This window comes from Somniosus microcephalus, chromosome 22 (assembly GCF_052327205.1).
Source record: "Somniosus microcephalus isolate GS21.2 chromosome 22, FLI_Smic_1.0, whole genome shotgun sequence".
Classification (NCBI taxonomy): domain Eukaryota; kingdom Metazoa; phylum Chordata; class Chondrichthyes; order Squaliformes; family Somniosidae; genus Somniosus; species Somniosus microcephalus.
This window is the reverse complement of record NC_141008.1, coordinates 31,560,504-31,586,319: the sequence shown is the minus strand read 5'-3', so window position 1 is coordinate 31,586,319 and position 25,816 is coordinate 31,560,504. Positions and strand designations below refer to the sequence as shown.

General features: G+C 44.6%; 1 protein-coding gene across 13 annotated transcripts in view; it reads left to right on the top strand.

The window, feature by feature from the left end:
• Positions 1-25,816, top strand: part of LOC147102144 (uncharacterized) — a 52,002-nt gene that overhangs the window by 17,620 nt on the left and 8,566 nt on the right. For 7 of the 13 annotated variants that reach the window (XM_085964400.1, XM_085964394.1, XM_085964396.1 and 4 more), the window contains one exon: positions 8,534-8,607. In XM_085964400.1, coding sequence (XP_085820526.1) covers positions 8,556-8,607 — 52 coding nt within the window. In that variant the 5' untranslated portion in view covers positions 8,534-8,555. Of the gene's footprint in view, positions 1-2,780; positions 2,800-8,306; positions 8,448-8,533; positions 8,612-18,036; positions 18,250-25,816 lie in introns of those variants that run through there. The other 6 variants (XR_015073216.1, XR_015073215.1, XR_015073214.1 and 3 more) reach the window with 6 other exon arrangements.

Sequence of the window (25,816 nt, the reverse complement as noted above, 5' to 3'; positions counted from 1 at the left end):
AACTATGTTTTGGTGACTGAGCTGCATGTACTAAAACAAATGGCTGAGGCTATCCTGGAGTCCACTGGCAGACTGACAAATTCCTGTTTGTCAATGTATGAACTGTTATGTACTGTACTAGCAATTAGTAGTGTTTCCAAAGCATACAGATTCAGGAAAGACTGCTTCAAGCACATTAAAAGCCTCTAAAAGATATCCAAGACAAAAGTACAGTAGCATGTAATATTAAGTATGACAGCAAGGGCCAGATATGACTTGGAAACAAAAAAAAAATGAACTAAGAATAAGGTGACAAAACGATTGTGTAGTTTAATCAAGTAAGAGCCAACTTCCAGGGAGTTTGTTGATTTTATATAAATCATTGTTTTTCAATAGTTACTTTTTTCAAAAAGAAAATTCCGTAAAGCTCCTCTGATGACTCGATGGCTAAGTACACCGCATGTTGCAGTATCTAGGCATTCAACCCAGAAAAGTCCCAGGTTATCTGGGGGTGGCAGCCCAGGTAGAGGTGCTACAATTCGTCCTGGTGCCCCTGCTGAAGTGGAGGTGGAATGCTGTCCATGTTAGATCTGTTCCAAATCAAGAGTCAACACATTTGAGGGGAGGGGAGAATACTGGGGGGAAAGGAAAGCAAAACTTACCTGATATAACGTGCAGTGTGATAAACTTAACATTCTGCACATCTGTGGAGAATATGTCCTCTCCAAATTGTGTTGACAGTTTTATTATTTTAAATAATCACACCATTATTTTTTATGTTAGAACTGTTTAATTTTAAGTTGGTCTAATAATTACTAATTGATTTCCTCTGCTATTGGACAGAGAATATGGTCTCTTTCTCTCACCTGTCTCTGTTGTCTTCACGTTGTTGCTTATTTATTTCTTTTCTCCTGTTTCTGTGTCTCTGCTCCTCTTGTTTTAGTTCAGGTGAGAAGTTGTGTGTGGCATGGTGTGATGTGGTGAGGGAAGGAACTACCAATGGAGCAGCTGCAGTTGGGGTGAGGGTTTTGGGAAAAATATGGTCCTCCGCAGCTCCCTTCCTGTCCCTTGTCCGAATCGCTCATGACTCCCTTTGCTTTCATTGTGTCCTCTACCTTTTCACCATCCCATCAACCCTTCCCCTCCTCCTACTCCTCCTCCACTCCCATCACTACCTCTTCCCCTTTGAACTAACTGCTCAACACTAGCTCCTCCCTGCACACTCATTCTGCTGTCGCTCATCTAACCCTTAACGGTTCATTCACTCCCACTCATTCCTTTCAAGGGTGGGTGACAAGAGGTCAGAGCCTCACTCATCCTCAACCTGTTTCCCTTCATCCTCCCATCAGTCTTCTTGAAAGAGGCTTTGTTTGCTTTGAAAATTCAACTTGTTCTTATATTTAAAAACAAATCAAATTAGAATGAGAAGAGATGCTGTCTATGACATACAGTGTGTGTGTGTCTCTCTCTGTCTCTGTCTCATGGGTATGAGCAATTAGAGCATTTCCCTTTTCTAACAGTCAACAAAACATAGATGAGATAATGACAAAACAAAAGCAAAATACTGTGGATGCTGAAAATCTGAAATAAAAACAGAAAATACTGGAAATACTCAGCAGGTCAGGCAGCATCTGTGAAGAGAGAGAAACAGAGTTAACGTTTCAGGTCGATGACCGTTCGTCGGAACTGGAAAAAGTTAGAGATTTAACAGGTTTTAAGCAAGTGCAGGGGCAGGGAAAGTGGGGAGGGCAGAAAGAACAAAGGGGAAGGTCCGTGATAGGGTGGAAGGCAGGAGTGATTAATGGCAAAGGGATGATTATACAAAGCAAAAGGAGATGGTAATGGGATAATAATGAATTGGTTTCAAAATTGATAAAATTAAAATATTAGAATGGGGAAAGAAACATTCTTTATCTCGAATACATTTTCTGAAGTTTAAAGAGCACAAAAGCTATAACTGATGTGTAATCAGAAGTCATTTGGTTTTCTCTTTCACATGCGCACATTTTTTTTAAAATTCACAAACTTTACCTGAATAAACCTTTTGAAATTTGTCCTCTAGCTTTTCTTCAAATAATTTTGAAAAACAATTGAGCAGAAACTGCTAGAATCTAAATTAAAATATTCCATCAGTACAATTTGACTGAATGGTATTGATCTATCGTGTTATACCTAATTCAGCTCACAGCATCACAGCTCTGGGCAAAAATATCAAGTCCAGGTGTTTGAGAGAGGCTGAGGCCTTCAAGTAAAAAAATCAATGAAGCCATTAAAAAACAAGTCAGTGGATGAATATTGTGAAATGTAATTTTTAATTTTGTTTAAACCCTTAATTTGGATATTAAGAGCAGAGGGAAGGTGAAGAGAGAAGGGGAGGTCAGGAGGAGAGCGAGAGAAAGAAAAAAGGACTTGCATTTATATAGCACCTTTCACGAACACCGGACATCCCAAAGTGCTTTACAGCCAATGAAGTACTTTTTGAAGTGTAGTCACTGTTATAATGTTGGAAATGCGGCAGCCAATGTGTGCACAGCAAGCTCCCACAAACAGCAATGTGATAATAACCAGATAATCTGTTCGTTATGTTGATTGAGGGATAAATATTGGCCAGCGTTGCACTGGAGTATCAGCCTATATTTTTGTGCTCAGATCTCTGGAGTGGGCCTTGAACCCACAACCTTCTGACTCCGAGGGTGCGACCCACTGAGCCACGGCTGAGAGAGTTCTGACTCCGAGAGTGCGACCCACTGAGCCACGGCTGAGAGAGTTCTGACTCCGAGAGTGCGACCCACTGAGCCACGGCTGAGAGAGGGGGAAAAGGTGAGGAAGAAGGGAAAGGAGTGAGATGGGGAAGGGAGAATGGGAGGAGGGAAAAGGAGAGCTAGGCTGAGTGATGGAAATGCTGTCAATCAATAACTGACCTCTCTAGGGTGGAGGTCGAAGATCAGACATGTTCCTTGTCTCTTTTTGCCTATTTTCCATGAAAAGGATCTAGACCTTAATTATTTCTAAATGTGATTTTAAGCTAAAGCTTGCTTTAAAGGGGTTAAATTTACAGGACAACAGGGCTGGCAGCTGTTTTAGATTTCAGACATGAATTCTGAAACCAGCATCCTAGAGAGGAGACGGTGAAAGATAATTTGACATCATTTTGACTGTTCACACTCATTGCTGTTTACACAATCCTGTTCTTTTGAACTTAGCAAGGGTCATTGCCAAGTGGGGGAGGATAGTCACTTGACTAAAATCTGACATGGCTTTTAAAAAGGAAACATCATAACAACTTGCATTAATCTAGCACCTTTAACGTAGTAAAATGTCCCAAAGAGGTAGGTTTTAAGGAGCGTCTTAAATGAGCAGAGGGAGAGGTTTAGGGAGGGAATCCCAGAGCTTGGGGCCTAGACAGCTGAAGGCACGGCCGTCAGTATTGCGGTGAAGGAAGTGGGGAATGTACATGAAGCCAGAGTTGGAGGAAAGCAGAGTTCTCTGACTTCATTGGCTGTAAAGCACTTGGGGACGCCCTGAAGTCATGAAAGGTGCTATATAAATGCATGTCTTTAATTTTTCTCTCTCTCAGATGATTGTAGGGCTGGAGGAGGTTACAGAGATGGGGAGGGGCGAGGCCATGGACGGATTTGAACACTAGAATGAGAATTTTAAAATTGGCTCCCGGTCGGGCAATATCCCAATGTAGGTCAGCGAGATCAGGAGTGATCGGTGAATGGGACTTGGTGCAAGTTAGGATACAGGCAGCAGAGTTTTGGATTAGCTTAAGTTTATGGAGGGTGGAAGCCTGGGGGCTGGCCAGGAGAGCATTGGAATAGACAAGTCTGGAAGTAAAAAAAACATGAATGAGGGTTTCAGCAGCAGATGGATTTCAGATATTTTGAACTTTAGCTAGATTGCCTTGACAGCCATGGAAACATTTTAGAACTTAGCGCCCGGTTTTCTGGATCGTGCGGGAAATGTGCGGGTTCCCCGAATGTGGGGTTCCGACCCGAAAAAAAAAAAATGGGTCAGCCAGCTGGACGCAATTTTCCCTCAAGTGGCCAATTAAGTTCCAGCATGTGGGCAGCCTTGTTAAGTGTCCATTTCCAGTCAGAAAGCCCCACAGTATGATGTCATCATTCGTGGTGCTTTTAAAGTGTCCAGCAAGCTTCTCCACCTCTGCAGGCTTCTCAACCACTCTTGCACAATGGCAGAGGAGCCTGCACCAGCTGCTGCCAACGGCAGAGGCCGAGCTGCGGCCAAATTCAACGAGACGTCACTGCAGACCTTGGTGGATGGGGTAAGGGCCCACAGGGAGGTCCTCTACCCTCGCTCATGGAGGAAGAGGCCTCCCAAAGAGTCCATGGCTGCCTGGATGGAGGTGGCAGCAGAGGTCAACTCTCTGGGAGTCACCCGTCGCACCTGGATGCAGTGCAGGAAGCGCTTCCATGACCTTCGCCGCACAGGGAAAGCAAGTACGAAGTTTCCATCACCCTCAACCTGATCCCCATTGCCTTTCCCCAACAGCACTCAGCTTCAGCAATCTCTTCCTCCACATCCCACTTCACAGTCACATCCATGCACCCTTACCCATTCCGTATCTCTCTATGCTCACATTCACATAACTATTCCACCATCCAGTCTTGTAACTAGTTTTAATGCCATCATTTTCCTGTACATAAAAAATCTGGTTGCAGCAGCTGCAGTTATGGCGTCTGTCATTTGGCAAATGGGGATATCACATAGAGGCCTTAGGATAACTTGCAGATGTCAGCAAGCTGGTCAAATAGGTAGGAAAGTGTAGGCATGGGCCACTGTCCATGGTCAGTTAAGAAGCAGTGAGGCTGCAGTGTTTGATGTACCAGGCTACGCAAATCTGCCCAGGATGAGTGCGTTCCTTGCATTCCGCCCAGCAATGTTCTCGCGCACTGGTGCCGCTGGTTGGCGGGCCTCTGCAGGATGCTCGTTTCCGTCCTCCTCCGCATCATCCTGATCCGAGGCAGCTCTGTGAGGAGCCTCTTGGTTCTGCGGAATCGGCAAGCCACGACGCTGTGCCATGTTGTGAAGCACACAGCATACCACGACGATTTTGGAGACCCTGGCTGATGAGTACTGTAGGGCTCCACCTGATCTATCGAGGCATCTGAAGCGCATCTTCAGCAATCCGATGGTTTGCTCGATAATGCATCTGGTGGTAATGTGGCTGGAGTTGTAGCGCTCCTCAGCTTCGCTGGCTGGTCTCCTCAACAGCGTCATTAGCCAAGAGCGCAGGGACATCCCTTGTCTCCAAGTAGCCATCCTTGAAGTTCGTTTGGCAGACTGAATAGCGGAGGCACATTAGACTGGCGCAGTATGAAGGAGTCATGGCAGCTGCCAGGGAACCTGGCACAAACATGCAAAATCACCACCTTGTGGTCTCACACCAGCTGAACGTTAAGGGAGTGGAAGCCCTTGCGGTTGACAAAAACTCCTGGATTGCGGTGGGGTGTGCTAAGGGCCACGTGTGCAGTCAATGACGCCCTGCACCCTTGGAAAGTCTGCCAGCTGAGCTAATCCACGCGCTCGCGCCGTGACACTTGCGCGATCCCTGGTGAAATGGATGTGATTGTGCGCGAGGACAAAGAGGGCATCGATTACCTGCGTGATGCAAGTGTGTGCGGCCGCCTGGGAGATGCCGCTGATGCCTGCTGCTGATCCCTGGAAGGAGCCTGAGGCATAAAAGTTGAGTGCGGTGGTGACTGTGATGGCCACTGGTAAGTAGTGTGGACTTGGTGCTCTGGGCTCCAGGTCTTGCTGCAGCATTGCGCAGATGTCAGTCACAACCTCTCGCGAAAGTCGGAGCCGCCTCTGGCACTGCTGCTCAGTCATGTTGAGGTAGCTGACCCTGTGTCTGTAGACCCTGTTTGGGGGGTATCTCCTGCGCCGACGGCCTTCCATGCGCTGGCCCCTTCTGGCCTGTGCTGCCCCAGGTCGCTGAGCCGCAGCCTGCCGCTCCTGCTGGTGCTGCTGTTGTTGCTGGTGATGCTGTTGCTGGAGTTGCTCCAGCCTCCTCTGCTGTTGGAGATCCTCTAATGCCAGGAAGGGAAGGAACAAAAGGCCTCCCATGCTTCTGGCAGATGCCTCCGTTGAGGAGGCGCTGAGTTAGGGTGGTGAGAGGGGCTTCCCAGGAGCTCACACTGGAGAAGTGTGTGAGGCTCCAACCTTCCACAGCTGTGCCTAAGCATTCAAAAAGTTGCCCCAAGCCTTCAGCAACAAGGTCCTGCAGCCTGCAAATGCTGCCTGTTTAAATCTCTTCAGTCCTGATTGACCTGCAGCTGAAAGCAAGCAAGCCAACTCTGTTCACGCCAGGTTTCATCAGCGGTGTTCCCACCAGGCGTGTTTTACGTGGGGGAAGCCAGAAAATTGCAAGAGCCCCTGAAAATAGGTTTAAACATGCTAATAATTGGTCATTAGGCTCCCGCCGACCATTCCCGCCTGCGGCGGGCGGGACTGATTCGGATCCCCCTGAAACACGGGGGCGAAAGTTGAGCGGGGCAGGGAATCGGGCGGGGGGGGGGTCGCGACCCCCTATTTCTGCGATTTTTCGGCCCCCGCCCGCCTGAAAACCCGCCCGACGGCTGGGAGAAAATCGGGGCCTTAAGATTTGTGTTTAGTCACCATCTTCAATATATTAAACCACAGGGTGACAAATTGTCATGATCTGTGAAAGGAACAAATTTGATGGACTAAAGGATATTTCTTGTTTCATACTTTAATATGTGAATAAATGGCTGAAGAGAACAGTATATAATACAGTGCTAACCAACCTAATGTTGTGGCAAACTGGGGTAGTCTAGAAGATGACATCACTCGTCCTACATAGATGAACTATTTTTATCCAGTTTACTTTCAGTTTGAAAATATTTTACAAGTTTTTCAGAGTCAGCTGTGGCTCAGTGGGTAGCACACTCGCCTCTGAGTCAGAAGGTTGTGGGTTCAAGTCCCACTCCAGGGACTTGAGCACATAAAGCAAGGCTGACACTTCAGTGCACTGCTGAGTGAGTGCTGTATTGTCGGATGAGAAGTTAAACTGAGGCCCCGTCTCAGTCAGGTGGACGTAAAAGATCCCATGGCACTATTTCAAAGAAGAGCGGGGGAGTTATCCCCGGTGTCCTGGCCAATATTTATCCCTCAACCAACATAACAAAAACAGATTATCTGGTCATTATCACATTGCTGTTTGTGGGATCTTGCTGTGCGCAAATTGGCTGCCGTGTTTCCCACATTACAGCAGTGACTCCACTTCAAAAGTACTTTATTGGCTGTAAAGCGCTTTGAGACATCTGGTGGTCGTGAAAGGCGCTATATAAATGCAAGTCTCTTTCCTTCCTTCCTTCCTTCCTTCCCTCCCTCCCTCCCTCCCTCCCTTTCCTTTCTTTCTAAGACTTGTGCATTGATGCATTGGTCTTTGACAGATACAACATTTCCCTCCAGATATATCACTGTAAATGCTGAACTGGCAATAGGAGGCATTTTTCAACTAATAAACATCAAAGTAAGTGAGCAATCCAATTGAATGCATTGTAAAGTGATTGAGTTTTCATTTATATAAATTCTCATGTGAGGTTCTCTGAATCACACCAACACTACTGCCATGCCTCTATTCAACAGTAAAGACAAGAGAAGTATTAATTGTAGCATTTCCTGCAAGTGATTGTAATGTAGTCTGACATTGCCATAGGACAGTTTGATTCTAATTGCCAACTATATGCAGGTTAAATTCTGAAGATTAGAAGATCTCTCCAAAGAATGTCTTGTAAATACCAGACTACAGTTTGTAAATGCCAAACACTCCTCTGCCCTGTTATATCAAATCTGAAAAATTACTACAAAGCAAAAACGATGAAATGAATTGTGCAATGTTCTTTGTCGGTGCTTGTTTTACTTCTACATTTGTGGCACATATACAGGCTGGTTCATGTTATTAATACTGATACCTCCACAGTAAAACCTAATTGCTTAGTTCTCTGTACATTCACTCTTTCCCCAATGAGCATGAGTCTGCAGCAGCAGACTGCTATAATTTAGCCACAATTATCCCTAAATTGCCATTATCACTCCAAGGCTTTAGGATGGAAGTGGTACAATGGAAGATATTCTTTCTGAAGTTGGGGGTAAAGGACATTAGGAGGAGCTGCACTTGTCCTGTGTTATATCAGGCCTAGGAGCAATTGTTGCTGACACTAATGCAAAAAAGAAATTGTGTTTGATTCCTCCACGCTGACATCCTTTACATTGCAGAGCACAAGATCTAAATATAAGTGCAGAAATATTTCAACATGATTGACAGGAAGTACTGTTGGTGAGCAGTAAATATCGCATGGGTTTGTATGTAACAGGTCACTGAGGAAAGGCTACAGTTCTAATACAATTTTGTTCTAATCGTCATGTCTGCAAATGGCATAAGGATGCAGGTCCCACAGTGCCTGGGAGTGTCTCGGGTATGAAAAGTAGAAAAGAGAACATCTGATTCCGGAAGCAGTTTTGAGCAGAAACACTTGTCAACTGCTTTTTTTTTCCTCCACAGTTTCCATCCACCTGTGAAAGTGATGATGAAACATGCGAAATTCCTTTTGGCAATGCAGCTACTGTCTATAGCAGGTAGGTCAGTTTGCAGTTCTATTGTAGTTTTATAATTGTGAATGGAAATACTTTAATTGTATGATAATATTTTCTCTGCAACTCCTTAACATAATCATGTCTGCATAACACGTGGGAAGAAGTCTACAAAAGTGACAAAACATGCATTATTATAGAGGTAAAATTGCGCAACTTCAAGTTTAAATTCCCTTTGTAAAGAAATGTATATGGTTTGACTATTTTGGAAAGGTTACATAGTCGTTTTTTTGGGCCGGAATTTGCAGTGCGTAATAACGGCAAACTAACAGCGTTTGCCATTATTACCCCTTTGAAACTGACCGTAAATTCAAGATGTAGCGCATGCGCATCTAAACACAGAAATCCTGAAGTTGCGGTCAGTCAATCACTGCTCTGACACTGGCTGCGCTGTGCCCCCTCCCCCCCCCATAGCCTATAATGAGTGAAACTGACGAAAATGGGCTTTTCAACGGTAATATCGCTGTTAAATAGCCCATTAAATCTTAAGCCTTGTTGGATTAGGTGTAATTGGGGTTTAACAGCGTATTGACTACTAAACAAATGTTATGGCCCTGAAAAACTCATTAAAATTTTGTGGAGTGTCAAATTTCTCCATTATGATAAAAAAATTACAATTTTTAAGAAACTTAAAAAATATATATATATATATTTTAAAGTTTGTTCTTGATATTTTAGGTTCTACCTTATCCCCATGTGAGAGACCAATCTTTGTTTTGCTCTCTGTAATATTTTTTTAAAGTCCGGATAAAAGCGGTTTCTCATTTCCTGGTTCCCTGTCTCTGTGAATTCTGCATTGTGATTGACTGCTTAGACAGCTTGTTGACGTGACAACAGCATCGTCGCACTAGGGAATTCCCACTACACTGCACTGAAATCACTTGCGCGTCAAAAAAGGCAAACTTCTCGCCACAGAGATCGCGAGAACTCTGTGGGCCGCTTTCTTCAGGGCCAGCAGTGGACACCTTTGCTTTGCTCCTGACCACAAATTCGAGGCCATTATCATTTATATTGTCAGCTTCCAAATCACTGCTCTGAACAGTAGGTAGATGCTGGGAGTGCATCAAAGAGGCAATATGGCAAGCAGATCACATGGAATGTGAAAGGAATTACTAACATTCTTTCAATTCTGTACAGGAATTGAAGATGTAAAGTGATGTGTTTGCCTACATACATCAAGGTGGAATTGGCCCATTTGAAAGGGAAGTCACCTTTTAAGTATATATTTTTGGTGAACTTTGTGTTTATCTATTTTAATGATATTAGTGCTGGGGATTGGGACACTTTATTTTTGAGTCCCAATTTCGGCATCCAGCACTTCTATGTCAGATACAGAAGGTACAGCACACAAATAGGCCATTTGGCCCAACCAGTCCGTGTCGCTGTTTATTCTTCCATGCAAGCAGATAGTTCTAATCACATTTACCCACCTTGTTCCCATATCCTTTCAACCTCTTTTCCTTCATCCACCTATCCAATCTTATTTTGAATGTTGTCATGGTTTCTACCTCTCTCACTAACACTGGAAGTGAATTGTACAGCCACAGAACTCTGTGTGTAAACATTATTGTAACTGAAGTACTAACCTCCATTTCGGAAGAGCAACCACTATGATCTTCCATTACCCACACCACCTGCCACTATGGTCTTCCATGGAACCAAAATTGCCAATTTGTCCCAAATTGTTAACAGTTTTCTGCTGTGGACTCACAGCCTGTAGGAAACAGCACAAACTAATTTCACATAGACATTTTATTACTGGCAGAGACTTTCATTTTGTGAATCAGAAATAGATTTAAACTTATGTTTCAAAATTACTAACCTTTGAAACATGATATTCAACAGTAGAATCTGCACCAATGTAATTCAACGACCAGTGTAATTTAACCATGTAGGTTCAAGACTACACTAAATGCATCCTCAGTGATACAAAATACTAGGCATTAACCAGCCAGCACAATTATTGTAAACAGTAATTTCATCTTCCTATCCACATACACAATCTGATTTAAAGGATAAAAGCAATTCCACCTTTTTGAAAATGTGCAAGCTCCTAATGCTGCGGATGCAGGTGTGGCTACCGGTTGTGCATAGAGAACCTTCCTTTGGATAACAGGAATTTTTGTAAAGTTATTGTAACAATTTTTATAATCTGTATGTTAAATGCTTCACCGTGCTTTTTAAACTAATAAAAAGTAAATTAAAATTAGAAAGACAATGACAATTAGATATAGGAGAACTGAAGCCCCATGGTCTTAGGAGGAGAATTGAGTGACAACCTGGGCTCAGCTGGGGTGGGGGAAGGAGAAGTGAAGTGAGAAGCAGTATAGGCCAGGATATGTCCGAAGAACAGCAGGGAACACTTGGGTAGGTTGAGAATTCAAATGGGTGGGGTCTTGTGAATACTGTGATGGCTGCTCAGACAGAACTACAAGGGAGTGCAAAGCAGTATTTTTTTGTGAAGTTATTCTATGCTTTAATTTCTGGGGTTATTTTGTTAGAATTTCTTATTTATTTCTAACTTAACTAATCACACCTCCCTCTAGATGAGCAAATGAATGGTCAGCCTGGGCTACAAACTGAACTTTTAATTTTACTCGTTATAGGCATTTTGTTTGATTTAACTGTGTGTTTTAATATGTACCTAATATATTTGAATAATTTACTTACTTACAAAATTGTTAACAAACATCATTTATTCATTATTTAGCAAATTAGCACCACAGTTACAATGTTACGATCCTCCTGGCTGTGTCCAGCTTTTTGCAGTACCCAAACAGCAAAGGTGTGTAGAAGATGTTTAAATCTATACAGGAACTTCCAGAAACATTTCAGTAGAAGACCCTGTAAACCACTACCACTGCCATTTCTGTCTGGTATTCATATTGGTGCCTCACTAATCCTGTCCTATTCTTTACAGTAGATGGATGCTGGACCCCACCAGAGACAGAAGGCAGTTGAAGAGTTTGATTACATCATAAATAGATGTCCCAAAATGTTTTATTGTGGCAGTCTTTGTCTCCTGTAGAGAAAAGTCACACTTCTCTCTGACTCCCTCCCCTACCCCTCCACACATTGATTCAGTGAAAAGTAGAGACTATAAACACATTTAGTTACATCATAACAGGCAAGTCCTGTACAGTTATGTTGTGTAATACAGATATTGGCAGTGACAACACTTTCTATATTCTCTTGACCTTCAAACTATCACCACTACCAGGAAGCCTCTGCATTTGATATGCTTACAACTCCTTTTTCCTTGGACTAAAATTCTTCAAGGCGAAACACAAAACGTCTGAGAAAGCTAAATATTAAAGAGTCTTGGGTAAAGTATGGACACCAAAGAAATCCTCTAATAATAGCTCAAATGTGCCATCTGTTTGTTGTATCGGACTTCTCCGATCGAAGCATGGCTACTAAAAATTGGGGTTTGAAATTGGTCTTTAGCGGTAGCGCAAAACAGGCAATTACAAATCGGCAGCCCATTCTAAAAGTGTAAAACCCAATTCACTATCACTTGCTTTGCGATATCGCCAAAGACCATTGATCAGCCTCTCGATGTCTGTGTCTCTTTCTCTCTCTCTCTCTCTCTCTCTCTCTCTGCTTGATCCAAGCATGATTACTAAAAATTGCACCATCTCAACTATAGCATCAGAATCAACATGCTTCTACAAATGGCTTGCTGCTTTGATTCTGTGTACCTCTTTTTTCAGATACCCAGCACTTCGAATTCCTCAAGGATCCAGCATAAGCAGCCAGTCAGAACAGCTGTGCTGTGGGTGAAGAGCACCTTCTAATCAAGGTCCCTCACCCCTTTTGTAACTCAGCAAGTTACTAGGAATCATTATAGTAACCCCTCAGACTATCTTTCAGATAATTGTTTATTGAAACCAGTTCTTGACGCTGATTCAAGGTACTATCGAGAATTTTTTCAGCCTATGGTTTTGCAGTCAATGTGTCCAAAAATTAGCTCCATTCAACATAGTCAACAATTCCCTTGGAGCACTATTCCAACCCTTCGACTTCGAGAAGATCTTTCAAGGCATTCCAGGGAGAATATGATCTCGAATTAACCCCATGCATCAGTAATACAATTTTGGATTATTTTGTTAATATTTTTTTCCATGGGTTTGATTACCCAGCAGTACTTAGAGTCTGAGTTGTATTGCCAAAACAGTAGAGCATAAGTCTGGAGTTAATGTTGCTGAAGATGTAAAGTGCTCTGGTCAGGCCATGCCTTGAGTTGTGCATTCAATTCTCATCACCAAAATATCCAAACACAGCTGACCCACGGCAGCTGGGGAACTTAAATTCAGTTAATTAAATAAATCTGGAATAAAAAGCTAGTATCAGTTATGGTAACCATGAAACTATCAGATTGTTGTAAAAACCCATCTGGTTCACTAATGTTCGTTAGGGAAAGAAATCTGCTGTCCTTATCTGGTTTGGTCTATATGTGACTCCAGACCCTTAACTGCCCTCTGAAATGGGCCTAGCAAGCCACTCATTATTGTTCTTCGTAGCGGTTTGTTAAAACTAAGAATGAAACCAGACGGACCACCTGGCACCGGCTATGGACATGGCAATGGCACACCCGCCCAGTTGACCCAGCAAAGTCCTCCTCACCAACATCTGGGGACTTGTGCCAAAATTGGGAGAGCTGTCCCACAGACATAGTCATACTCACAGAATCATACCTTTCAGCCAATGTCCCAAACTCCTTCACCATCCCTGGGTATGTCCTGTCCCACTGGCAGGACAGACGCACCAGGGGTGGCGGCACTGTGGTATACAGTTGGAAACAAGTGGCCCTTGGAGTCCTCAACATTGACTCTGGACCCCATGAAGTCTCATGGCTTCAGGTCAAGCATGGGCAACCTCCTGCTGATTACCACCTACCACCCTCCCTCAGCTAATGAATCAGTACTCCACCACGTTGAACAGCACTTGGAAGAAGCACTGAGAGTAGCAAGGGCACAGAATGTACTCTGGGTGGGGACTTCAATGTCCATCACCAAGAGTGGCTCGGTAGCACCACTGCTGGCCGAGTCCTGAAGGACATAGTTACCAGTCTGGGCCTGCGACAGGTGGTGAGCGAACCAACACGAGGGTAAACCTACTTGACCTCGTCTTCACCAATCTACCTGTCTCAGATGCATCTGTCCATGACGGTATTGGTAGCAGTGACCACCGCACAGTTATTGTGGAGACGAAGTCCCGTCTTCACACTGAGGACACTACATCGTGTTGTGGGCCATAAGCAACAGCAGAATTGTACTCCACCACAATTTGTAACCTCATGGCCCAGCATATCCCTCACTCTACCATTACCATCGAGCCAGGGGACCAACCCTGGTTCAATGAGGAGTGTAGAAGAGCATGCCAGGAGCAGCACCAGGCATACCTAAAAGTGAGGTGCCAACCTGGGGAAGCTGCAACACAGGACTACGTGCATGCTAAAAAGCAGAAGCAGCATGCTATAGACAGAGCTAAGCGATCCCACAATCAACGGATCAGATGAAAGCTCTGCAGTCCTGCCACACCCAGTCATCAATGGTGGTGGACCATTAAACAACTATGGGAGCAGGAGGCTCCATGAATATCCCCATCCTCAATGATGGTGGAGCCCAGCACATGAGTGCAAAAGACAAGGCTGAAGCGTTTGCAACCATCTTCAGCCAGAAGTGCCGAGTGGATGATCCATCTCGGCCTCCTCCTGAGGTCCCCACCATCATAGAAGCCAGTCTTCAGCCAATTCAATTCACTCCACGTGATATCAAGAAATGGCGGAGCACACTGGATACAGCAAAGGCTATGGGCCCCGACAACATCCCGGCTGTCATGCTGAAGACTTGTGCTCCAGAACTAGCTGCGGCTCTAGCCAAGCTGTTCCAGTACAGCTACAACGCTGGCATCTATCCGACAATGTGGAAAACTGCCCAGGCATGTCCTGTCCACAAAAAGCAGGACGGATCCAATCCGGCCAATTAGTCTACTCTCAATCATCAGCAAAGTGATGGAAGGTGTCATCGACAGTGCTATCAAGCGGCACTTACTCACCAATAACCTGCTGTCTGATGCCCAGTTTGGGTTCCACCAGGACCACTCTGCTCCTGACCTCATTACAGCCTTGGTCCTAACATGGACAAAGGAGCTGAATTCCAGAGGTGAGGTGAGAGTGACTGCTCTTGACATCAAGGCAGCATTTGACAAGAGTGTGGCATCAAGGAACCCTAGTAAAACTGAAGTCAATGGGAATCGGGGGGGAAAACTCTCCACGGGCTGGAGTCATACCTAGCGCAAAGGAAGATGGTTGTGGTGATTGATGGTCAATCATCACAGCCCCAGGACATTGCTGCAGGAGTTCCTCAGGGCAGTGTCCTAGGCCCAACCATCTTCAGCTACTTCATCAATGACCTTCTCTCCAACATTAGGTCAGAAATGGCGATGTTTGCTGATGAATGCAGTGTTCAGTGCCATTCACAACTCCTCAGATAATGAAGCAGTCCATGCCCGCAACAAGACCTGGATGATGTTCAGACTTGGGCTGATACGTGGCAGGTAACATTCGCACCACAGAAGTGCCAGGCAATGACTATATCCAGCAAGTGAGAGTCTAACCACCATCCCTTGGCATTCAACGGCATTACCATTGCCAAATCCCCCATCGTCAACATCCTGGGGGTCACCATTAACCAGAAACTTAACTGGACCAGCCACACAAATACTGTGGCAACAAGAGCAGGTCAGAGGCTAGGTAGTCTACGGTGAATGTCTCACCTGACTCCCCAAAGCCTTTCCACCATCTACAAGGCACAAGTAAGGAGTGTGATGGAATAATCTCCACTTGCCTGGATGAGTGCAGCTCCAACAACACGCAAGAAGCTCGACCCCATCCAGGACAAAGCAGCCTGCTTGATTGGCACCCCATCCACCACCTTAAACATTCACTCCTTCCACCACCGGCGTACCGTGGCTGCAGTGTGTACCATCTACAAGATGCACTGCAACAACTTATCAAGGCTTCTTCGGCAGCACTTCTCAAACCCGCGACCTCTTCCACCTAGAAGGACAAGGGCAGCAGGCGCATGGGAACACCACCACCTCCAAGTTCCCCTCCAAGTCACACACCATCCTTACTTGGAAGTCTATCGCCGATCCTTCATCGTCGCTGGGTCAAAGTCCTGGAACTCCCTCCCTAACAGCACTGTGGGAGTACCTTCACCACACGGACTGCAGCGGTTCAAGAAGGCAGCTCACCACCACCTTCTCGAGGGCAATTAGGGATGGGCAATAAATGCTGGAGTTGCCAGCGACACCCACATCCCATAAAACGAATTTTTAAAAATCTGCACTCCCAGTAGAGAGTGCCACTTGTAGAAAGTATATTGCAGGAAATAAAAGGCACACATCCCAAGACTTTCCATCCATTCATTTTAATAGGCAGAAAAGCATTGACTTTTTCCATGCAATGTCCTATGATGCACTTCCTGGGAGTACAAAATTGTCCCTATGAGGTAAGGTTGGAAAACATGGAATCTTTACCCTCAAAAAGAAACAAAGGAGGAGACGGTTAAGTTTTAGGGTTTCCACTCCGATATTTTTCCTCCGCTTCAGTGTTTCTTACTTCTATGCCCCTTCCAACCTTTACCTGCCCAATATTTGGATAATTATAGTGAGCTTTGGATGAACATAAAAACTTTGTTACTGTATTTTGTCTTGCTGGTTAGATCACATGCCCTTAATTCATCTTCCTTGGCTTCGGAAGGCAGTAGAATAAATATTCCATTGGATTATGGCTTAGGGAATAAATTGCCAAACAGATTTATTAAACAGTAAATGGGTAAGCAAATCGAAGCAATGGCACTCTATAGTTTTACAGTAGATGGAAACTTAACACTTCTGCTCGAAAGAAACTAGAAACAGTTGCTTCTGCTGTGATAAACTGCAGTGTGAAATGAACTAGAGACAAGGCTTCTTGTGTTTTAATCTTGTATAGAGAGTAATATTGTATTTTAGGAGGAAAAACAAGGAAGGGGGGGTATACAACAACTTATTCTTCTATAGCACCATTAACATAAAGAAACATCCCAAGACACTTTACAAATAGACATAAGGCAATTACATTAAGCCAGAAAGGGTGAGATTAGGAGAGTTGGGCAAAACTTGTACAAAGAGATTGTTTTCAAGCGGGTTTTTAAAGGTGGAGAGAGAGAGTGGAGAGTTTTAGGGAGGAAATTCCAGAGAGTAGGACCGAGGTCGCTGAAGGCTCTTCCACCAGTGGAAGAAGGGAGATGCACAAAATGTCAGAGAAAGAGGGGATTATAGGGAGGAGATTGCAGAGATGGAGTGTAGTGAGGCAAAAAACAAACCTATAGGGAAGGACAAGAATTTTAAATTTAGTGCATTAGAGACGATGAAGACTGGGATGATGGGCACTTAACTCCTTTCTCTGCCCCTATGACTTGAAACACTTGCACATGTTTTTGTCACCTCTAAACAACCATTTTGTGGAACTTGTGCAGAGGTTTAGACAAGTTAGAATTTAATGGCAGTAGAAGATGGGAGTAGTTAAGTCTGTAGGTGACCAAAGCGTGTATAAACGTCTGTAGTGAGGGTACAGGAGTGCTTCTCCTGCCTCCACATTAATACTGCGGGCTGGCTCGGTGTCCAAACCAGCTGAAATTGGGAGCGTGGTGAGCAGCATTGCTATTACAATGAGGCCCAAGGACCAATTTCTTGCGATCCTCGGGCCTCCATCTTTGGGTGCAGGTATCATTCCCTGCACCCATTTGGCACCCAAAAACGGGTTTAAACCAATTTTAACCCCATTGACTTAAGGTGGTGTCACTTGTAGCTGTCGCCTCTTTTAGTTTTAAGTTGGGAGGGCTTTCAATCAAATTCCTTTATCTCCAGTTCTTTAGGTAGAAGGCGTTCCTGTGCACCTCACATGAATGTGTTTCATTCATATTTTGAGACCCATCTTCTATTTGTCTCTACAAAACAGCTTAGAATCAAAGTTTCATTCTTGAATGTTTGTGTTACAAGATATACTTTTCAAACAATTGTTCTGATGTTCTGAAGGTTTGTTTTATTCAAACTGAAGAAGAGTTCTGAGGCATCCAAGCAAGCACTTTTCCATTCAAACAGTACATTTCATTCACCCATATCTCAGCTGGTAAATCCCTTTGCCCCTCACCCAGGACTGGTTGATTTTGCCTTACTGGTTTCTTTCATCACCTACTGCAAAGAATGTTACAGAATTAGTGAAGCACCAACATAAATAAAAAGAAACAGTTCCTCATCTAAGTACGCCATTTTTAAGGATGCAGCTTGTCACTAATCCTTATAAGCCCTCTCCACCCTTCCCTGCAATATTCTTTCTTCTGGTTGGCCTAATATCTTCCTTCCTAGATTATTTTGTCTGGTTTCTAGATCACTAACTGAACTGCAACAGAAAGGTTCGAGACTGGTGCATGAACAACCCACAAGGGATTATGGGAAACCAATTGGTGAGATCATCAAACTTAACTGCCTGCTCTCTCAGGCTGGGGTCCGGCATCCATCTACAATAAGGAATATGACATGATTAATGAAGCCCAATACTCTACAAAGCACCTTTACCAGGCAAGTAAATCAATATCCCTTTTCCTGGGCAAAAAACGCTTACAAAGAATTTCATGATTCTCTGTTGTGGGCTTTGCTTAAATCTGGCGCCAAGAATGTACTCCAACCAGGGATGTAATCATCGCTGCACATTTACATATTTGGGGCTTTATTCTCAAAGGATTGTCCTTTACTGCTGTTTTTATTTCAGCCCACACTAGCACACCAGCTTTATTGGCAAAACAGCATAACAAATGGTCTCCATCTGCAGTGTGGAGAATATACAGTACATTTAAGTTACATCTATGTCATTTGGTGATGTATTAGAATGCAAGTCCATCATTGGAGCTAATGATTTTCATTTTTGTGTCCAATCTGAAAACAAATGATGCAATCTAAAGCCTTGATCAAAACAGAATGACTGGGCAGCTGTAGGAAAGTTCTTGCTCATATTGGCTCTGGAGAAATATAATTCCTACAGTATGCAAAGAATGGCTGAATGAAGAAAGTCTTTTTGGCCCCACAGGGAAACTTTGGGCCTCCTCTGACCTCTCTTTTCATCCCCTCACCTCGAGTGACGTCCTCCCGAATCCTCTTCCAATCACTTACCTGAGTGCAGGGGACCATTCCTTAAGGTTCCCAGCGGCTGCCTCCTGCCACTTGAAGTCCCGCTCCCACCTGCCGGCCAGCTAGCACTTCCCTTGGCATTTGCCATTCACCTTGGCAAAAAAATACCCAGCACCTGTGTCCCCCAAAATAAAAGAGTTTGGATCTTGGCTCAATATAATGCAGAGGATGGTAGCTCAGCTGGGTCCTTGGAGCATGATGTGGTGTATGTGCCTTTAAGAGCAATTGTGGTGTATGTGCCTTTAAGAGCCCCAAGTGTGCGTAATGCCGGTAATTGCCACTTGGGCTATATAAGCCTGTGTATTGTGTATATCCTTTAGAACCCCCCCCAGACTTGCTTAGTAAATACCTATGAACCAACTCCTGTCTTCAGTGTCTTTATCTACACACGGACACTACAGTGGCGACAAGGTGGAAACGGACTTACCTGCAATTCGGCAGCACCTCAAGGACATCGATTCCTCCAGCGTCCAGAAGACTCAAGGAAGTTATAGAAACTGTGGTTTCACCAGCTGTCCAAGCTGGTGGCAGGTACTGCGCTAATCCTTCCTGGGCGTCAGGCTGGGGCTCCAGCGTCGGGCTCTACAGCTGAGACAGGCAGCGAAATCGGAGGCAAGCAATAATGGACTGGGAGGGTGCACTCGGGAGACGGCCGGCGCGGCAAGCAGGTCAGCGTTTAGACCTCCGGGAACGAGTCTCCAACAGTGAATAAACGGAAACCACAGTAAAACAGCGTTGTTATCGGTAGCAGCGGCAGGAAAGCGCAGGAAGCGCCATATCGTTGCTACAGGGGAAAAAAAAGCGCGGGAAGCGCCATATCTTTTTTTTTGAAATGTCTAAATCTGGCAATATGGATGCTTTTGATAACGAAACAGCCTAACTTTGGCAATATTGATGTTTTTGATAACAAGATAGAGAATTGGACCACATATGTAGAAAGAGTGGAGGTGTTTTGCACCGCAAATGGAATAGAAGATGAAAAAAAAGCTTCAGTGCTTCTGGATCTAATGGGCACAGAAACATACAAGCTGTTACGCAACTTAATCACTCCAGCCGAACTGATGGACAAGAATTTTGAGGAGATTGTTGATACCCTACACTGCCAATTCGAGGCAGATTCTCTGCAAGACAAATTCATCTGCGATCCCCTAAGTGTAGAAACACAAAAAAAGGTATCTTCTGGAAAAGATTTAACACTGGACAAGGCTTTCAGTGCAATAGGAGCGGCAAAGATACAGCAAAGGCCACAGGACTTCGGCACCCATGAAATGACACGGGGTTTCAAGAGATGTTTTCGCTGCGGCAGATCCAACCATGACCAGAGGGATTGCTGGTTCAAAGAAAAAGCATGCAGGCGATGCGGAAAGATAGGACACATTCCACGTGTATGCCGATCTGAAAATAAAAAATCCACTAACGGGAAAAGAATCAATAGGGAAAAGCACAGAAAGGTACAAATGATGACGGACAGTAGCTCCAAAGACCAGAAGAGCGATAGCGACTCCGGGAACAAGAGACTAAGCTCTCTCAAAGTACATAATGTAATTGCCAATGAAGATTACCAGACCATTTGGGTTACCCTCATAATAGCAGGGTCCCCAGTTAAAATGGAGCTAGATACAGGATCAGCTCTAACCGTAATAAATCGACGCGATTACGAGAGGCTATTTTCGCATATACCTCTAAAAGACACATCCATTATCTTAAAAACATATACGGGGCAGAAAGTATACCCCAAAGGAAAAATAAAGGTGCCTGTGGTATACAACGGCAAAGAAATACAAAAGTTGTATTTATACATTCTACAAGATGGTGGTCCACCGTTGTTGGGACGTGAATGGATAAGGAAGATACGTTTAGACTGGCACTCCATTCAGGCACTGACGGTGACCAGTAAGGAAAAAAACAAGGATGACATCATACCTGAACGATTAAAAGACATCTTGGCCAACGCCAAAGAAGTGTTTCAAGAGAAACTAGGAACCTTGAAAGGCATCACCGCCTCAATAAAAGTGGAAGATGCAGCAATTCCGAAATTTTTTAAGGCAAGACTGGTGCCATACGCAATACGTCCGGCAGTCGAGGCAGAGCTGGAGAATTTGGAAAAGGCAGGCGTATTATCCAAAATAGATTGGAGCGAATGGGCAACACCCATCGTTCCAGTCATGAAAAAAGCATTGAAAAATAACTGAGGAACAGAGAAAAATTCGCATCTGTGGGGACTTTAAGGTGACTGTAAACCCGGTCCTTCACACGGTACAGTATCCTCTTCCGAGGATAGAAGATATTTTCGCCTCACTATCCGGAGGAAAACGTTTCACAAAAATTGACTTGGCACAGGCGTATCTACAGATGGAGGTTGAGGAGGCCTCTAAAAAGTATCTCACAATAAACACACACAAAGGCCTGTACCAGTACAATCGACTGGTTTTTGGAGTAACATCAGCTCCAGCTATCTGGCAAAGAGCTATGGAGCAAGTCCTGCAAGGGATTCCGGGGACTCAGTGTTACCTAGACGACATCCTTATAACAGGAGAAAACGACAACAAGCACCTTGCCAATTTGGAGCAGGTGCTCACTAGGCTGAAAGAACGGGGCCTACGAGCAAATCGCCCCAAGTGCGAATTTTTCCAAAATCAGATATCATATTGTGGCCACATAATTAATAAGGAAGGGTTGCATAAGTCACCTGAAAAAATTGAAGCAGTTATAAAAGCCCCAGCACCTGAAAATGTTTCACAATTGAGATCATTCCTGGGATTAATAAATTACTATCATAAATTTTTACCGAACTTATCAACTATTCTACACCCTCTTAATGATCTTCTACACACAGGAGTGATTTGGAAATGGAACGAAGACTGTAAACATGCCTTCCATAAATGTAAAGACTTAATCACATCCGAGAAAGTTTTGGCTCATTACAACCCATCACTACCAATCAGACTGGCGTGCGATGCATCCCCTTACGGCATAGGAGCGGTATTGTCCCATAGATTCCCTGATGGCTCGGAACGGCCGATAGCTTTTGCGTCACGCTCATTGAACTCAGCTGAGCGTAACTATTCCCAGATAGACCGGGAAGCACTCAGCCTGGTATGGGGAGTGAAGAAATTCAACCATTACCTACACGGACAAAAATTTACCTTGCTGACTGACCATCAACCCCTCATCTCCATATTCAACCCTAAGAAAGGTGTCCCCATTATGACGGCACAAAGACTACAGAGGTGGTCCCTTTTTCTAGGGGCACACCAATACAACATTGAATACAAAGGGTCAAAACAGCATAGGAATGCTGACGGTTTATCGCGCCTGCCGTTGCCAATGATAGAAGAGGCACCTACAGTAGACCCAGTAGAGATATTCCACTCTACCATAGTGGAATGTCTACCGGTGACAAATTCTGCCATTGAAAGGGAGACCAGAAATGACCCTACTCTCTCACGGGTCTACGATTTAACAATGAAGGGATGGCCAGCACATGGCGAACCACTGTTGCCAGCATTCTCGCAAAGAAGAGAACAGCTGTCAGTGTGCCGAGGAACCTTGATGTGTGGATCCAGAGTGGTGATTCCACCCAAACTCCAGGATAAAGTGCTAAAGGAGCTTCACGAGGGGCATCTGGGTGGAGTGAAAATGAAGAACCTAGCTAGGGCGTTTGTATGGTGGCCAGGTATCGATGGAGACATCGAAGACATGACCAAGAGCTGCCTAGGATGCCAGAAGGTCCAAAATGCTCCGCCACAGGCCCCTCTACATCCATGGGAGTGGCCCTCATCTCCCTGGCAAAGGGTGCACATCGACTTTGCTGGTCCATTTATGGACTCAATGTTCTTAATCGCAGTTGATGCACACTCCAAGTGGCCGGAGGTAATAAAGATGTCCTCCACCACCACGGAAAAAACCATCACAGTATTAAGGACCATATTTGCCAGGAATGGGCTGCCGGAACAGATATGTTCTGATAATGGACCGCAATTTGTGTCCGAAGAATTCAGAAAGTTCTTAAAGAACAATGGGGTAAAGCACTACACGTCCGCCCCATACCATCCCGCCACCAATGGATTGGCTGAAAGGTTTGTCCAGACCTTCAAGAAGGCCATCAAGGCCATGGGTAATGAAGACATAAAACTTCAGCACAAGGTGGATAACTTCTTATTTGCATATAGTAATGCAACGCATATGGTTACAAACCAAACTCCCGCCATGATGTTCTACAATAGAAACCTAAGATGCCGGCTGCATTTGGTCAAGCCCAACATCCGAAGGGACGTGGAGAACCGGCAGTTTCAGGGCATGAATGAAAGGCCAACTAGGGCCTTCCAGATAGGCCAACCGGTTTTGGCCCAGGACTACCATACCGAGAAATGGCAGCCTGGAACTATCTGCACACGACTAGGACCACTGATGTATACCGTGGACATCGGAGAAAGCATAATAAGGCGCCATGCTGACCAAATCATCAAGTCATCCGAAAAGGGACAACCTACACCACCACGCTATACATCTAACGATGAAGTAGAGATACCCATATCTACCTCCGATCCGGTGATACTGGAACCCGATGAACCCGACACTGGCCTTCAAGCCGAATCAGCCTTGCCAGAAGAACCTACTACACCACCAGAAACTACTACACCCCCGAGGCGTTATCCGGACCGAGTCAGGAAGCCTCCTGAGAGACTAACTTATAATTAATTAATACAGCAATGTATATTATTTGCATATAACATGTAATTAATAATTACTTAAAATATGATGTACTAGTTAGCTAGAAGGGGAGGAATTGTGGTGTATGTGCCTTTAAGAGCCCCAGGTGTGCGTAATGCCGGTAATTGCCACTTGGGCTATATAAGCCTGTGTATTGTGTATATCCTTTAGAACCCCCCCCAGACTTGCTTAGTAAATACCTATGAACCAACTGCTGTCTTCAGTGTCTTTATCTACACACGGACACTACACATGACTCCAGCAAAGATGGCATATACTTCAAAAAGGTGTGGACTCTGGTATAGCTTTGCACAGCCAGCTCCAAGAAATACAACAATAAATATAGTCTGCAGAGAGAGAAGCAATCCAGACACCTCTAGATGTTAAATGGGACCGCTGCCCAGTATACCTGTGCTGATCTAAGCAAATGTGATGCACCGATCTGTAATCACAATAAAATGAAGAGGAGAGGATAGCTACCAAAGGCTCCAAACACTTTTTTTTTTAAAGTTCAACAGTCCATTCTTTATTGCAAGTAGATATGAAAATGGTAAAAAACTCTTTCTTCAATGCATGATCCAGCTATTTGCCTTTGGCGTCAAAGCTAAACATAACAGCTTAGAATTAGCAAAATAACAGTTATAAAATGAAGCAGAGCCTCTTAAAATGTAGCCAAAAATGTTTCCTGTAAGGTTCTGCTGACCGTGATTTACTTGAGCTTTTCAAGGATAGAGCTGAAAGTACCCAGGTAGCCATCAATCCGGAATAGTAAGAGTACCATTGACCAACACTGCAGGTCACTAAATGGAGGACCGGATCTGTGACGAACACACACACTCGTATTCATATCCAAGGTCTAGTGAGAATGAGGAACTTAAAGAAATTAGTATTAGTAAAAAAAATAGTACTGGAGAAATTCATGGGACTAAAAGTCAACAAATCCCCATGACCTGATGGTCTACAAGAGGTGGCTGGATGCATTGGTTTTGATCTTAAGAAAGACTTGCATTTATATAGCGCCTTTCATGACCACAGGACATCCCAAAGTGCTTTACAGCCAATTAAGTACTTTTTTTTGAAGTGTAGTCACTGTTGTAATGTAGGAAACGCAGCAGCCAATTTGCGCACAGCAAGCTCCCACAAATAGCAATGTGATAATGACCAGATGATCTGTTTTAGTGATGTTGGTTGAGGGATAAATATTGGCCAGATAACTCCCCTGATCTTCGAAATAGTGCCATGGGATCCGAGAGGGCAGACAGGGCCTCAGATTAACATCTCATCTGAAAGACAGCACCTCCCACAGTGCAGCAGTCCCTCAGTATTGCACTGGAGTGTCAGCCTAGATTTTTGTGCTCAAGTCTCTGGAGTGGGACTTGAACCCATAACCTGACTCTGAAACGAGGGTGCTACCCTCTGGAATATCTTCCAGAATTCCTTAGATTCTAGGACAGTCCCCATGGATTGGAAGGTAGCAAATGTAACCCCGCTATTCAAGAAAGAAGGGAGAGGGAAAACAGGGAACTACAGGCAAGTTAACTGGACCTGCCACATAAATACTATGGCAACAAGAGCAGGTCAGAGGCTAGGTATTCTGCGGTGTCTCACCTGACTCCCCAAAGTCTTTCCACCATCTACAAGGCACAGGTAAGGGGTGTGATGGAATACTCTCCACTTGCCTGGATGAGTGCAGCTCCAACAACACTCAAGAAGCTCGACACCATCCAGGACAAAGCACAGCCTGCTTGATTGGCTCCCCATCCACCACCTTAAACATTCACTCCCTCCACCACCGGCGTACCGTGGCTGCAGTGTGTACCATCTACAAGATGCACTGCAGCAACGCGCCAAGGCTTCTTCAGCAACACCTCCCAAACCTGCGACCTCGTCCACCTAGAAGGACAAGGGCAGCAGGTGCATGGGAACACCACCACCTCGAAGTTCCCCTCCAAGTCACATACCATCCTGACTTAGAAGTATATCACCGATCCTTCATCATCGCTGGGTCAAAATCCTGAAACTCCCTACCTAACCGCACTGTGGGAATACCTTCACCACGCGGACTGCAGCGGTTCAAGAAGGTGGCTCACCACCACCTTCTCGAGGGCAATTAGGGATGGGCAATAAATGCTGGCCTTGCCAGCGACATCTGCATCCCATAAATGAATATTTAAAAAAAAGTTAGCCTGACATCAGTAGTAGAGAAAATGCTAGAAGCTATTATTAGGGACATGGTAACAGGGCACTT